We start from the raw sequence: 16,391 nt of genomic DNA, 5'->3' as shown, positions 1-16,391 counted from the left end.
TATGTTTGTAAATTAAAATATCTTTAACTCTTTCTGCATGGTTGATCATCTTTGTACAAGAGTCCTCAAGGGTGTTGATTCTAGCATGCACTTCCATGACATCTTTCCTTAAATCAGAGATCTCCTCCTTTACTGTTTAAGTGAATTCTTTAATGAGGTCTTTGATGCACTCCTGTGTGGCACTGCCAAGCGGGTAGCCACCGCGGCGATCCTCAGCCCGACGGCGGCAAGCAGCACATACGCTGGAACAGCTGACAGAGCCCGCGCTTATCCTCTGTAGGGGTGGCTGAGCAAGGCAGTTCAGGCTAGCGGTGCGCTGGAGTCAGTAGGCCTCAGCAGGCTCCGCTCTCCACTGCCACTGGAGGGGGACTGCAGACAGCCGGAAGAGGCACCTCAGGTAGGGGAAGGCAACAGAGGTAGTCAGGGGGGTGTAATGGAACAGAGAGAGCTCCTCAAAGTCTAAATATATTACTGGAATCTCGGAGTACAGGACCCGCACGTCCGCTCTCCTCTGAAGCTAGGCTCCGCCCCCCCTGTCCTTGGTCAGATTTTAACCTAGAAACCCAGCACTGCAAGGCAACAATGGAGCTACATCCATTGAAGAGACAGCATACCACCACTGTTGGTTCAGGGTTCTTAGAAAGTGTTCAGTACTTGTTTTAGGAGTTTTTATGAGCTTCCAATTCAGTTCAAACTAATTCGGACTGAACAAAACTCTGACAAAATTTGTCTAATCAGCCGAACCAAACTTTTGAAAACTTTGTTCATCTCTAGTCATAATATATTTTCCTATGCAGGAGACTGATTGGAAACTCACAGACAGCACTATAGGATTGATCTTTATTTTTCTTTTTATATGTCAAACGAGAAGTAATAACTTTGCATGGGTACAAACACATTTTTTTTCCCATATATTATTGTACTGCATATTTTTCCTTTCCCAGTAATGTGTGTATGGTATATGGATGAGGGTTCCTCCCCACCCTCCATTTTTTTTTCTTCAATCAAATTCTGGTAGCTGCACTATGAGCTATGATAGGGCTTAGATAAATGCAACTTTTGGGTCATTTGATAGACAGTGATACTAATTTAGGGCTATTAGTGCAGTGACCAAGGAGCGGCCTAGGAGACAGCGAGGTAGAGTTTGGCCTTGTCACGGTGGCTCCACCGTCTCTCACCCAGAGGGTAACTGGTGACTTGTCCCAGGGCCAAGGGCAGGTTAATGAAAGGGGAACCCAAGTGATGGATTACCTTGAGTCCCATTTTGTCTCGTGACACCACCATTTCTTCCACAGTGGGGGATTCCTGGAGGGTGGAGTAAATCCTATCCCATGCAGCTTCCATGGGGGGATTCCTGGGTGACAGAGTAAATCTCTACACACGGGTACTGTTTAAGACACAGCCTCCGGAAACAGATTGGCGACTGGTCGTTTTACTCAAATTCACAAATAGAACAGTTAAGTAATTATTTGACAGGTGATGAGGAAGGAAGGACTCACGCGACATCAGGAGAAACCACAGGCACAATTATCTGTAGGTCCTGACTTGGTACTGATATATGATGGGATTACCTGTGACACCCAGAGTGTATAGGAAGTGAATTAATGAATTGTGCCGGCACAGATAGAATGAGGAGAGTTAATTCTCTCAACTCTCAATCTAGTTTATTACATCATAGACATAGCCTTAAATACTAGATAGGCAGTCCTATTGGAATCTAACACCTATTGGCTCATTTTATCTCTTAAAGCCGTTACAAGTACAGGAAGTAAGTGGTAGTCTTAGCTAAGGGGGGCAGCAAGGGGGATCATCGCTGCATCCCAACATCCAGTTTACACTCTGCTCTTCATATGTACAAAGTTGTGAATTCCTGTGCCTGCTCCTAGTACAACATTGCATGGTCTCCCTGACTACCACTTACATCACACAGCAAAAGTTTACATTCTTGAGAAAAGGAGATTGCATTCCCATGTTCATGGTTAGGGAACTGAAATATTATATGAAGTTAGTATACAGTAGCTATATTTCATTTGTTAGATATTTATAATTACGTTTCTACTTATGTGTAACCGAACAATATATGTTTAATATGCTTCAGCCTTTTGGGCTGGTAACAGAGAAACAATAGCTTATAAGTCCTCGTACAACAGTACGACACTTTCTTCTTTCTCTCTCAGACTCTACCAGCTCACATACACAGTTTATAACATGTTGCCGAACCGCTGGGGTTTAGTAGTCCTCACACTTGCTAGGTCTTCCTCTCAGCCTCCTCCATTCTGTGTCTGTGGGTTAAAGGTACCCGAGACAGCTGCCCTGCACTCCTCTCTCAGCCAGGAATAGAACGGAATCCTCTTTCCCGCTCAGACTCAGAACTAGAGATGAGTGAGCGTACTCATCCGAGCTTGATACTTGTTCGAGTATTAGGGTGTTCGAGATGCTCGTTACTCGAGACAAGCACCACGCGGTGCTCGACTACATTACATTTCCTTCCCTGAGAAATTTGCGCGCTTTTCTGGCCAATAGAAACACAGGGAAGGCATTACAACTTCCTCCTGTGACATTCCAGCCCTATCCCACCCCCCTGCAGTGAGTGGCTGGGGAGATCAGATGACACCCGAGTATTTAAATCTGCCCCGCCCGCGGCTTGCCACAGATGCACGCTGAGAGACATCAGGGAAAGTGCTGTCTTGCTGTAGCTGCTATAGGGAGAGTATTAGGTGTTATATTCGTCTTCAAGAACCCCAACGGTCCTTCTTAGGGCCACATCTGACCCTGTGCAGTACTGTTGAGGCTGCTTTTAGCAGTGTTGCACAATTTATTTTTTTTTGTATATCGGGCGTGCAGACCATAGCGTCCTCAGTCTGCAGTCATTTTACAGAATATAGGGGGAGTACAGGTGAGGCAGGGTAAGAGGTATACTGGCTATATAGGCAGTGGGCTTTTTCCCCAAAAGTGGAAAAAAATACTATATTTGGCTTGCCTGTGACTGTCTTCAGTTTACTGCGTGCCTGCTGGGGGGAGTAGTCGGTGATTAATACCCAGCCTTGCGCATAATTGTTTCCTGGCTGCACTGGGCTTTCAGTAACCACAGTCATCCTCCAACAGGGAAATCCAAATACAGTGTATATCAGAGGCAGTGGGCTTTTTCCCAAAAAGTGGAAAAAAATACTATATTTGGCCTGCCTGTGACTGTCTTCAGTTTACTGCGTGTCTGCTGGGGGGAGTAGTCGGTGATTAATACCCAGCCTTGCGCATAATTGTTTCCTGGCTGCACTGGGCTTTCAGTAACCACAGTCATCCTCCAACAGGGAAATCCAAATACAGTGTACATCAGAGGCAGTGGGCTTTTTCCCAAAAAGTGGAAAAAAATACTATATTTGGCCTGCCTGCGACTGTCTTCAGTTTACTACGTGTCTGCTGGGGGGAGTAGTCGGTGATTAATACCCAGCCTTGCGCATAATTGTTTCCTGGCTTTGCTGTGCGTTCCGTAAGCGAAGTCAGCCTCCAACCACAGGCCAATAAGCGGCACATTTAATTACAGCGTTCTGTTTCTACTCTACTCGTAATACACCATGCTGAGGCGTAGGGGTAGGCCTAGAGGACGTGGACAGGGGCGAGGACGTGGAGGCCCAAGTCAGGGTGTGGGCACAGGCCGAGCTCCTGGTCCAGGTGTATCGCAGCCGACTGCTGCGGGATTAGGAGAGAGGCAAGTTTCTGGGGTCCCCAGATTCAGCTCACAATTAATGGGTCTACGCGGTAGACCTTTATTAGAAACTGAACAGTGTGAGCAGGTCCTGTCGTGGATGGCAGAAAGTGCATCCAGCAAACTATCCACCATCACCACACAGTCTTCTACGCCGTCCACAGCTGCAACTCTGAATACTCTGGCTGCTGCTCCTCCTTCCTCCCAGCCTCCTCACTCCATGAAAATGACAAATTCTGAGGAGCAGGCAGACTCCCAGGAACTGTTCTCGGGCCCCTGCCCAGAATGGGCAGCAATGGTTCCTCTCCCACCGGAGGAGTTTGTCGTGACCGATGCCCAACCTTTGGAAAGTTCCCAGGGGTCCGGGGGATGAGGCTGGGGACTTTAGGCAACTGTCTCAAGAGCTTTCAGTGGGTGAAGAGGACGATGACGATGAGACACAGTTGTCTATCAGTGAGGTAGTAGTAATTTCAGTAAGTCCGAGGAAGGAGCGAACAGAGGATTCGGAGGAAGAGCAGCAGGACGATGAGGTGACTGACCCCACCTGGTTTGCTAAGCCTACTGAGGACAGGTCTTCAGAGGGGGAGGCAAGTGCAGCAGCAGGGCAGGTTGGAAGAGGCAGTGCGGTGGCCAGGGGTAGAGGCAGGGCCAGACTGAATAATCCACCAACTGTTTCCCAAAGCGCCTCATATACCCTGCAGAGGCCGAGGTGCTCAAAAGGTGGCAGTTTTTCACTGAAAGTGCAGATGACCGACAAACTGTGGTGTGCAAGGTTTGTCGCGCCAAGATCAGCCGGAGAGCCACCACCACCAGCCTCACCACCAGCATGCGCAGGCATATGATGGCCAAGCACCCCACAAGGTGGGACGAAGGCCGTTCACCGCCTCCGGTTTGCACCACTGCCTCTTCCCCTATGCCCCAACCTGCCACTGAGATCCAACCCCCCTCTCAGGACACAGACACGACCATCTCCTGGCCTGCACCCACACGCTCACCTCCGCTGTCCTCGGCCCCATCCAGCAATGTCTCTCAGCGCAGCATCCAGCTGTCGCTAGCGCAACTGTTTGAGCGCAAGCGCAAGTACGCCTCCACGCACCCACACGCTCAAGCGTTAAATGTGCACATAGCCAAATTTATCAGCCTGGAGATGCTGCCGTATAGGCTTGTGGAAACGGAGGCTTTCAAAAACATGATGGCGGCGGCCCCGCGCTACTCGGTTCCCAGTCGCCACTACTTTTCCCGATGTGCCGTCCCAGCCCCTCACGACCACGTCCCGCAACATTGTACGCGCCCTCACCAACGCGGTTACTGCCAAGGTCCACTTAACAACGGACACGTGGACAAGCACAGGCGGGCAGGGCCACTATATCTCCCTGACGGCACATTGGGTGAATTTAGTGGAGGCTGGGACCGAGTCAGAGCCTGGGACCGCTCACGTCCTACCCACCCCCAGAATTGTGGGCCCCAGCTCGGTGCTGGTATCTGCGGCAGTGTATGCTTCCTCCACTAAACCACCCTCCTCCTCCTCCTACGCAACCTCTGTCTCGCAATCAAGATGTGTCAGCAGGCGATGTCGCGCGGCGTGGCAGCACAGCGGTGGCCAAACTACTCAGCTTAGGAGAGAAGAGGCACACGACCCACGAACTGCTGCAGGGTCTGACAGAGCAGACCGATCGCTGGCTTTCACCACTGAGCCTCCAACCGGGCATGGTCGTGTGTGACAACCGTCGTAACCTGGTGGTGGCTCTGCAGCTCGGCAGCCTCACGCACGTGCCATGCCTGGCCCACGTCTTTAATTTGGTGGTTCAGTGCTTTCTGAAAAGCTACCCACGCTTGTCCGACCTGCTCAGAAAGGTGCACATTTCTGCAAGTCCAACACGGACGCTGCCACCCTGCGGACCCTGCAACATCGGTTTAATCTGCCAGTGCACCGACTGCTGTGCGACGTGCCCACACGGTGGAACTCTACGCTCCACATGTTGGCCAGGCTCTATGAGCAGCGTAGAGCTATAGTGGAATACCAACTCCAACATGGGTGGCGTAGTGGGAGTCAGCCTCCTCAATTCCTTACAGAAGAGTGGGCCTGGTTGGCAGACATCTGCCAGGTCCTTGGAAACTTTGAGGAGTCTACCCAGATGGTGAGCGGCGATGCTGCAATCATTAGCGTCACCATTCCTCTGCTATGCCTCTTGAGAAGTTCCCTGCAAAGCATAAAGGGAAGATAGTATGTCGCTGGATAGTCAGAGCACCCTCAAGTCTATATCTCAGCGTCTTTTGTAGGAGGAGGAGGAGGAGGGGGAGGAGCATGAGGAGGAGGCGGAAGAGACAGCCAGGCCAACTGCTGAGGGTACCCATGCTGCTTGCCTGCCATCCTTTCAGCATGTATGGCCTGAGGAGGAGGAGGAGGAGGATCCTGAAAGTGATCTTCCTAGTGAAGACAGCCATGTGTTGCATACAGGTACCCTGGCACACATGGCTGACTTCATGTTAGGATGCCTTTCTCGTGACCCATGCGTTACATGCATTCTGGCCACTACGGATTACTGGGTGTATACACTGCTCGACCCACGGTATAAGGAGAACCTTTCCACTCTCATACCCGAAGAGGAATGGGGTTCAAGAGTGATGCTATACCACAGGACCCTGGCGGACAAACTGATGGTAAAATTCCCATCCGACAGCGCTAGTGGCAGAAGGCGCAGTTCCGAGGGCCAAGTAGCAGGGGAGGCGCGGAGATCAAGCAGCATGTACAGCGCAGGCAGGGGAACACTCTCCAAGGCCTTTGCCAGCTTTATGGCTCCCCAGCAAGTCTGTGTCACCGCTCCCCAGTCAAGGCTGAGTCGGTGGGAGCACCGTAAAAGGATGGTGAGGGAGTACGTAGCTGATCGCACGACCGTCCTCCGTGACGCCTCTGCTCTGTACAACTACTGGGTGTCGAAGCTGGACACATGGCCTGAACTTGCGCTGTATGCCCTGGAGGTGCTTGCTTGACCTGCGGCTAGCGTCTTGTCAGAGAGGGTGTTTAGTGCGGCTGGGGGAATCATCACGGATAAGCTTACCCGCCTGTCAACCGACAGTGCCGAAAGGCTTACACTCATAAAGATGAACAAAGCCTGGATTTCCCCAGACTTCTCTTCTCCACCAGCGGACAGCAGCGATACCTAAACAATACGTAGGCTGCACCCGCGGATGGAAGCATCGTTCTCTATCACCATAAAAAATGGGGACCTTTTTGCTTCATCAATCTGTGTATTATATTCATCCTCCTCATCCTGCTCCTCCTCCTGAAACCTCACGTAATCACGCCGAACGGGCAATTTTTCTTAGGCCCACAAGGCTCAGTCATATTACTTTTGTAAACAATGTTTATACGTTTCAATTCTCATTAAAGTGTTGAAACTTGCACCTGAACCAATTTTTATTTTAACTGGGCTGCCTCCAGGCCTAGTTACCAATTAAGCCACAGTATGCTAAGCGATTAATGGGTTTCACCTGCCCTCTTTGTTGGGCATGGGCAATTTTTCTGAGGTACATTAGTACTGTTGGTACACCAATTTTTTCGGGCCTTCGCCTACAGTGTAATCCTAGTAATTTTTATGGGCTTCGCCTGCACTCATGGTACAGCAAGGTGTGTGGGGTTCGCCTACACTTTTGCTACATAAATGTAACTGGGGCCTTGTCTATACTGCAACTACTGAAATGTGAAAGAGACTGTTATCTCCCTAAACTGCTGCAACGGGAATGTTACTGTGGCCTGTCTTGACTGCTACTACTACTGAAATGGAACTAATGCTGTCCTCCCCCTATACTGCTGCTAGTGATATGTTACTGGGGCCTGTCTAGACTGCAACTACTACCGAAATCGAACTAATACTGTACTCCCCCTATACTGCTGCTTTGGAATTGTTACTGGGGCCTGTCTTGACTGCTACTATTACTGAAATGGGCGGTTGGGCAGCATGTTACCCAGGAGAAGTGGCAGCGGAGTGTTATGCAGGCAGTGATTGTGCTTTGTTGGAGGTAGTGTGGTGCTTAGCTAAGGTATGCCTTGCTAATGAGGGTTTTTCAGAAGTAAAAATTGTTGGGGGGGGGCCCACTCTTGCCGCTATTGTGGCTTAATAGTGGGACCTGGGAACTTGAGATGCAGCCCAACATGTAGCCCCTTGTCTGCCCTATCCTTTTCTGTGTCGTTCCCATCACTTTCTTGAATTTCCCAGATTTTCACAAATGAAAACCTTAGCGAGCATCGGCGATATACAAAAATGCTCGGGTCACCCATTGACTTCAATGGGGTTGGTTACTCAAAACGAACCCTCGAGCATCGCGGGAAGTTCGACTTGAGTAATGAGCACCTGAGCATTTTGGTGCTCGCTCATCTCTACTCAGAACACATATACCAACCACCATCATGTGACAGATAAAATGATAAAAACCCAGACAGTCCTCCACACACCAGACACTTAAAGGGGTTGTCCCGCGCCGAAACGGGTTTTTTTTTTTTTCAACCCCCCCCCCCCCGGTCGGCGCGAGACAACCCCGATGCAGGGAGGTAAAGAAAGCTTACCGGAGCGCTTACCTTAATCCCCGCGCTCCGGTGACTTCAATACTTACCGCTGAAGATGGCCGCCGGGATCCTCTGTCTCCGTGGACCGCAGCTCTTCTGTGCGGTCCATTGCCGATTCCAGCCTCCTGATTGGCTGGAATCGGCACGTGACGGGGCGGAGCTACACGGAGCCTGCATTCTGCACGAGCGGCTCCATAGAAGACTGCAGAAGACCCGGACTGCGCAAGCGCGGCTAATTTGGCCATCGGAGGGCGAAAATTAGTCGGCACCATGGAGACGAGGACGCCAGCAACGGAGCAGGTAAGTATAAAACTTTTTATAACTTCTGTATGGCTCATAATTAATGCACAATGTATATTACAAAGTGCATTATTATGGCCATACAGAAGTGTATAGACCCACTTGCTGCCGCGGGACAACCCCTTTAACTCATTCAGTGCTGCATATATGCAATGCACACCAATCTTGCAACATGAAAGACATTGCCAACACAAGACTGAGCATAAACATCATTAAAGAAGGGGTCCCCTTGTACTGAGGCACTACATTAGCATAATTAGGAATTTATTCCTGTTGTTCTTTAACTACCAGATTGTGTTCAGAGGTATTAGGTGGTTTAATGAAAGATACATGCAATGATGATGATTGAAAATGTTTATTTACGGTTATCTAAAAACTAAAATGCTTCAATAAAAACTGATTAAAGGGGTTGTCCTGAGAAAGCAAGTGGGGGTAAGCACTTCTGTATGGCCATATTAATGCACCTTGTAATATACATCGTGCATTAAATATGAGCCATACAGAAGTTATTCACTTACCTGCTCCGTTGCTAGTGTCCCCGTCTCCATGGTGCCGTCTAATTTCAGCGTCTAATCTCCCGATTAGACACGCTTGCGCAGAAGGGTCTTTTCCCTTCTCTTGGGTCTCCGCACAAGCGGTGTTCTGGCTCCACCCCCTTCTACGCGTCATCGCGTAGCTCCACGTCATCGCGTAGCTCCGCCCCGTCACGTGTGCCGATTCCAGCCAATCAGGAGGCAGGAATCGGCAATGGACCGCACAGAGCCCACGGTGCACCATGGGAGAAGACCCGCGGTGCATCGTGGGTGAAGATCCCGGCGGCCATCTTGGTAAGGTAAGTAAGAAGTCGCCGCAGAGCGGGGATTCGGGTAAGTACTAAACTTTTTTTTTTTAAAACCCATCCCTTGTGTTTGTCTCGCGCCGAACGGGGGGCCTATTGAAAAAAAAAAAAAAAAAACGTTTCGGCGCGGGACAACCCCTTTAAGCATAATATATTTTCCCTGCAGTAACCTGCAGGGGATCAGTATTGCGCCCTACAATTTTTCTCAGCAATATCAGCTGATCACGGTGGATTTTAGGAGCTGGACCCTTATGGAGAATAACCCTTATGTCATCTCATTGCTAAAACGAAATTTCATACAGGAAGTACTTGTTTGACCACTTATGCCCACTTATAACACTCCCTGAAAAGGAGTGTATTGTTAGAAAATGGGTCTGATCACGGAGCCTTACAATATGCTAACACATCCTGTTTTTTTTCCGAAGGCATCTCTTTATCATCACATGCAGTATTACTATAAAAGGGAACTCTTTGATCATAAAACCGATAACACAGGATCCATCATTTACAGTAGGTAATTGACATAGATTATCTCCTCCCCTTTGATGCACAGTAACCTCTGTACAGATCACAGTACATGCCTACAACACTCTCCCATACAAGTAAGTGAATGATCCCCAGACACAACGTTCTTAGGTCAATGTGGCTTCTCTAAAGCAACTTTCTGGCAAGAAGGCTGCCCCTCTAACTGACTAAAAATAACATTAAAACTGATTAGAAAATGAATTTTTATGTATCTGGTTTTAATTTGTAGAAAAAAATATTGGTGATACATTCCCTTTAAATGGATCTCGATTAAGTGATAATAGAAAAAGTACAAAGTTAATTTGCTTATGCCACCAATTTAGATTTACTGGAAATCCTGTAAAATAAAATAAACCCTTGCTGAATAGAACCTCGTGAGAGTCAATCAGACTATTTTCATTCTTTTAGTTGTTATTATGACACCAATTATAGAAGTCTCAGTAGAATATCGTGTGTGCATGATCTTGTTCCCAGAGCTTCAGTAACAGCTCCACGGGGCAAAGGCTTTCATAGTTCTGTTACATTAGAAAGCCATATTTGCATTAATATGGGAAACTGTTTTCAAACTTTAAAGGGGGTTTCCTGGTAAAATACTGTTATAATGACCTATCTTCAAGATATATCATCAATAGTTGATCAACCGTGGTCCACCGGTCGGGATTCCGGATGATTAGCTGAGCAGGTGCCTGCTGTCAGCGCCGCTACACACAGGGATTGACTTTTTGAATGCAATTTCCTTACCTACCCTGTCTAAGACTCAAGTTAATCTTTTAAGCAAAGATTTTATTGTACAGTAAATCACAGATACGATTAAATCTTTAAAAATGAATACATCTCCTGGCCCAGATGGTCTTACCAATTTTTTTAATTCTTTAGCTCCTAATCTCCTTAAAATTTATAACTTTGCAATACAAAACAATCCCTTTCCCCCAGAGATGTTGCATGCTCTGATAATAATTACTCTCCCCAAACTGGCAATTTTTTGACCCATCTTGCTTTTAAATACTGACATAAAATTTTTTTGTTAAAATCCTTGCCACAAGACTGTCAGATATTCTGCCGGAAATTGTGCTAAATGACCAGATGGGGTTTGTAAAAAACGGACAGTCCTCCGATGCAACCAGACATTTTATTGGCCTGATTGAGAGGGTGGAACTTAGTTGGAGGCCTTCTCTGCTTATATCTTTGGATGCAGAGAAAGCCTTTTACAGAGTAAATTGGGGTTACTTACGTGCAGTTTTGCAGAACTTTGTATTTGAGGGAAACGTCTTACTGGTGACAATGTCTCTGTACTCTAATCACAATGCCTCAGTTTACTCCTCTGGCTTTTTGTTTAAATCTTTTAGGATCAACAATGGTACTAGACAGGGGTGCCCTATGTCGCCACTGATATTTGCTTTATTAATGGAACCTTTTGCAGAACACATAAGATTGTCTCATCTTATTAAGGCCCCTTTACACAAGCGTATATCGGCCTGCCGTTTTCTTGGTCGTCCGATATACGCTGTGATCTGATGCATTGGATTCCAATGCATCAGATCACATGGCCGTATAACCGCGATGTAAAAGCGCCCTGCCAGCCAATATAGCACTGGGCTTTTTTACGTCGGGCCCAAAAGATAGTCTTGGAACTATCTTTTGGGCCAGAATATGTCGGCTGCTCCCATGGGAGACAATGACAGCAGCCAGAAAAAGGGAGGTGGGAGGGAGTTTAGCAGCATGACTGCTAAACTCCCTTCCTCTTCTCTCCTCCCCTCCAGCTGATTGCAATGGGAGGAGGTGGGAAGAGGCAAAGCCAACAATGGGAGGAACCAGCAATAGGAGGAGGCAATATGGGTGGCACTTAGCTCCGCCCCATCACGCCCCCTCCCATTGCAATCAGCCAGAGGGTAGGAGAGAGGAGGTGAGCCAGCAAGTTGGAGGGGAGGGAAGGGGAAAGGGGAAACGGCGTGGCAGCCTCGGCGTATATGCGCTGGGCTCCATGCTGTCTGAATGGGGGCACAAACGTTAGATTTGCGTGCCCGTTCACGAGTTTTTACTACTCACATCGTAACTTATATCGGCCGGCTGATATACGCTCGTGTGAAAGAGCCCTAAGGAAGGATATTTACGCAATAGAGAACACAAAACTGGATTATTTGCTGATGATGTAATTCTGGCTCTGACTGACCCAGCGGTCTCTTTATTGGCTGTTAATGATGTAATAATAGATTCTCAGAGGTTTCCTACTACAAAATCAACTCAGATAAATCGCAAATTCTCAAGCTAGGCATTAAAAAATCTATTGTGGCCCTACTAAACCAAGTTCAAGTGGACAAAAAATCTAATACCTAATTGGGGATTTTGTTAACATTTCCCTCTTCCGTTTTATTCTCAGTTAATTATAAACCCCTAGTAGAGTCACTAAAATCAGAATTAAACCAATTGAGAACATCTGGGATCTCATAGCTGGAAAGAATTTCCCCTGTTAAAATAATCATACTTATTATGATTAAAATGTACATATTGTACTATCCATGTCTTTTCTCAAAAACATTTAATCCTTGATTCAGGACCATGTCTTTATCTGAAATAAGAAAAAAAACAGGGGTTAAAGGGAACATCCTATATATGTATTAAAGAGACTGAGGACTTAGTTCTCCCTCAATTGTGCAGTACTATAGATCTACTATCTTGGATTAGCTTAGGTCCCTATGGCTAAATTACCTTTTAAGTTTTGGGTTTCAGTTTAAAGACTTAAATTAGGAAAATATTCTTTAAAAACTCACTTATTGGCGCATCTGTTTTTTAACTCAAAGATTTCTGCCTCTTCAGTCATGTTGTCATCTGTATATCATGTCTGGAATATATAATCTAAGAAGAAAACGTTGTTCTCTTTCCCTCTACATAAAATCTGAATTTAACGTCTTGGAAGTAGCAATAGAAGGCCTCAGTCCTTCTGGCTGTAAGGGACAGGGTATATCCCAGATAGGTCACCTCTGGGAAGACAGTACCTTTTTGTATTTTTCTGATTTAAAGGCAAATTACAATGTTCCCTGAACAGACTTTTATAAAGATCTACAGATTAGGCGTTTGCTGAGCCCTTACTCCCCACCAGGGAGAATTAATATACCCTCTAAACTCGATGTCTGGTTGTCCTCCACTCAAAGTTCTAGAAAAGAATTGTCAACAGGTTATCAAATTTTGAACTTTCCCTCATCTGATGCACTGATCTCAGCTAATAAAAACCCAGGAAACAGTCACTATCTGACGATCAATGGCATAATGCCTTTGTAACAGTTTCTATGTTCAAACCATCTGGAAAACTCTTGAAAGATCTTATTTAGATGGTATTTCACTCCAGCAGTTTTGTATAGATGGATCCCTCATTTCTCCAAATTCTGCTGGAAGTGTGGTTCAATAGATAGTAACTATCTAAATATGTGGTTGAATTGTCCTTATATCTTAGAAATTTACTGAAAGACCTGTTGCCAAATTGATAAGATCTGTCAGATACAGATTTTCCAAGATCTTTCTCTCTCTCTTCTCCCCCCCCCCCCCCCACCCCCACTCCCCGCCACTCCCCACATGGTGTTCGGACGACTAATCAGTTACTTGAAAAGACCGATGCTTGCTCGAGCATCAGCCTTAAACGAGCTCGCTCATCTCTAGACACAGCGTTTTACCAGGGTTTGTGATTCTGGCAGAGACCGCCAATGGCAGCTAGTAGAGTGCACATGCCTGTGTATCTCATGTACACAGCCATGCACAATGTGACACTGTCTTTTTTAATTCCCCGCTCTGTTTTATAGCGGAGTGGCTATGATCGTGGTTGAGTAGGCTTGGAGTAGAAGGGCCACAGCTGGGAGTTTTCTGGTCTTTATGGACCATTTCAGAATTGTCCTTGTAAATATTGAAACAGATGAGAAATATAACAAAGTATCAGTTCTTATAAAAATGCAGTATAGAATAAATATGTATGTATACACGTCTCTCATATGAAAGCAAATTATAAACAAATCACCATAGTTGTAGGAAAATAACAGCAGAGGGAATACCTTTCTTCCGGGGATCAATAATATAAATACACCAGCAGAGGTATATGATGCAGGCAGGGGAAGCACATATAAGGCAACAATTTCACCACATCATCCTATGTAGTGATGTACAGTACTTGGCACTATCTATATATATCATCACTTTACTGCACATTATTTGTATTAATATCCAGTAATACACACATGATTATATGGGTATACAGTAGTGATATAACATAACCAACATATTTACCTAGAATGAATGCTTTAAGATGAAAAAAGAATGTTTGAGGGGACCATTAAAATGAACAGTATACCAGATTAATCCTCCCATGGTAAGTATGCCAGGAAAAAGCAAGTAATGCACAGATTTTCATTACTTTATTGAAAATGTAATAGACCAAATCAGTTTTTATGATCGGTTTTGTGCAGATGACTGTCTAGTTTTTTCTTGGCCATGTTATAGGTTACATATTCTACATAGCTTTTTAATTCCAGTAAATGTAAAGCCTGTATAATTTCTAGTACATATTGGACAACCTTTCACATCTGCCTTGGTTTTTTAAGAATTATAGACTTAATACTCACCTATAGACTAATTATTAGTTAAAATATGTATCAGGAGAGTCTGTGGAGCTTTCAAAGAGGTTGAGACCAAGAAATAGAGGTCAGAGACTCCTGAGCCTCTTTAGAACATCAGATGGACGGGTCTATGTAATGTTATAAATATCTGACTATACGATAGTGACCAACACAATGAAGTTAATAAAACAATTTCTACAGCATTCCTTATGTAATGTAGTTAATCATCTTTAGATAAAGACATGGAGCACCTAAATCATTCCTCGGTGACGGAGTTTGTCCTCGTTGGTCTTCCACATCCTGAAAAGATGAAAATTCCACTCTTCATCCTGTTTTCCTTTATTTACATGTGCACTCTATTAGGGAATGTTCTCCTCATTGTAGCTGTAATAGAAAGTTCCGACCTCCACAAACCTATGTACTTTTTTCTTGTCAATCTTTCATTCTTAGACATTTGGTTGTCTACCGTTACCTTGCCCAAAATGTTGACAAACTTTGTACAAAATGTAACAACTATCTCTTTTCAGGAATGTACTAGCCAGTTGTATTTCTTTCACTTTTTTGCAAGCACAGAGTGTTTTCTTTATACAGTCATGGCATACGATCGCTTTTTGGCCATTTGTCGGCCGTTACATTACCCCATTTTCATGAACTTGACGGTGTGCAGGAAGCTTGCTGTTGTGTTTTGGTTTTCTGGCTCTCTTCACTCGATGATACACACTACATTAACCTTCCGCCTTCCATTTTGTGGACCAAATAGAATTGACTATTTTTTTTGTGATGTAATCCCAATGTTGAAACTTGCATGCACAGACACCACAGTAAACAAAGCAGTAATAATTACTAACATTGGGGCCGTTGCTCTGATTTGCTTTCTCATGATTTTAATATCCTATGCCTTTATAGTAAGCAAGATCTTAAAGATCAAAAGTTTGGAAGGCAGACATAAAACATTCTCCACATGTGCGTCACACATGATTTCTGTGTTTTTCTACTATGGACCTCCTGTCTTTATTTATTTGAGTCCCAACTCTATGGACTATGTAATGGAAGAATCAATTGCTGTATTCTATACTCTTGTAACCCCAATGTTAAATCCAATCATTTACTCTTTGAGAAACAGTGACGTGAAGGCTTCGCTAAGAAGAATGAAATGTGACAAGCTGGATAAATAATTGACAATTGTGATTGCACAATTAATTAGCCCATATTTTACAGCTGCCAACTATGTATTGTGATCAGATAACAATAGGGGCACCTTCTCACAGGGCAGAATCGCTGTGGGCATTCTGCAATGTAATACCCGTAGCAAATCTGCAGGAAATCCACGCTGGCCAAATGCACACCATTTTGGTATGGACTTGGCCATGTTTTTAATTGTGGATCAGCTGTAGAATTTAATGCCTGTATTTCAAGGATTGACAGGATAGACTGTGTTAAGTTGTATTGAGTCCTCAGCTGAGAGCAGGGCGGTGTGCCTCTGAATGTTTTTTCTTTCACTGATAAAGACCTAATGTTTGAAAAATGGTGAGGGATTGAAACACAAAGTGCAATGAAAGGTTGGAAAAGTTTTAATTTCTATAGCAATTCAGCTTTCTTTACAGATGGTCTTTCATTACCTCTCTCCTGTTTACGATATCCCAAGAAACTGTGAGTGTCATAAAATAGCCAGCTTTAAATCAAAAAACTGCATTATTCTTTCAGACACAAGATTTTTCTTTCAAAACTGGTCATCTCATCCCAATTATCTCAAGATATGTCGAAACACGGAAAGGAAGTACACATCTGGTATATGACATCGAGAAAACCCTTTAACTAATACTCTTATAGAGTAGTATGAGGTAATAGATTTCCCATAGCTCG

The 16,391-nt window shown here is 45.3% G+C and overlaps 1 protein-coding gene across 1 annotated transcript; it reads left to right on the top strand.

The window, feature by feature from the left end:
* The first annotated feature begins 14,770 nt into the window (after nt 1-14,770).
* On the top strand, nt 14,771-15,703 carry LOC136628892 (olfactory receptor 10G7-like). Its single transcript, XM_066604984.1, has one exon. The coding sequence runs from the start codon at nt 14,771-14,773 to the stop codon at nt 15,701-15,703; it is 933 nt and encodes a 310-aa protein (XP_066461081.1).
* Nucleotides 15,704-16,391: the final 688 nt, after the last annotated feature.

Source organism: Eleutherodactylus coqui, chromosome 5 (genome assembly GCF_035609145.1).
Source record: "Eleutherodactylus coqui strain aEleCoq1 chromosome 5, aEleCoq1.hap1, whole genome shotgun sequence".
NCBI classification, from domain to species: Eukaryota; Metazoa; Chordata; class Amphibia; order Anura; family Eleutherodactylidae; genus Eleutherodactylus; species Eleutherodactylus coqui.
This window is presented reverse-complemented; position numbering and strand designations above follow the sequence as displayed.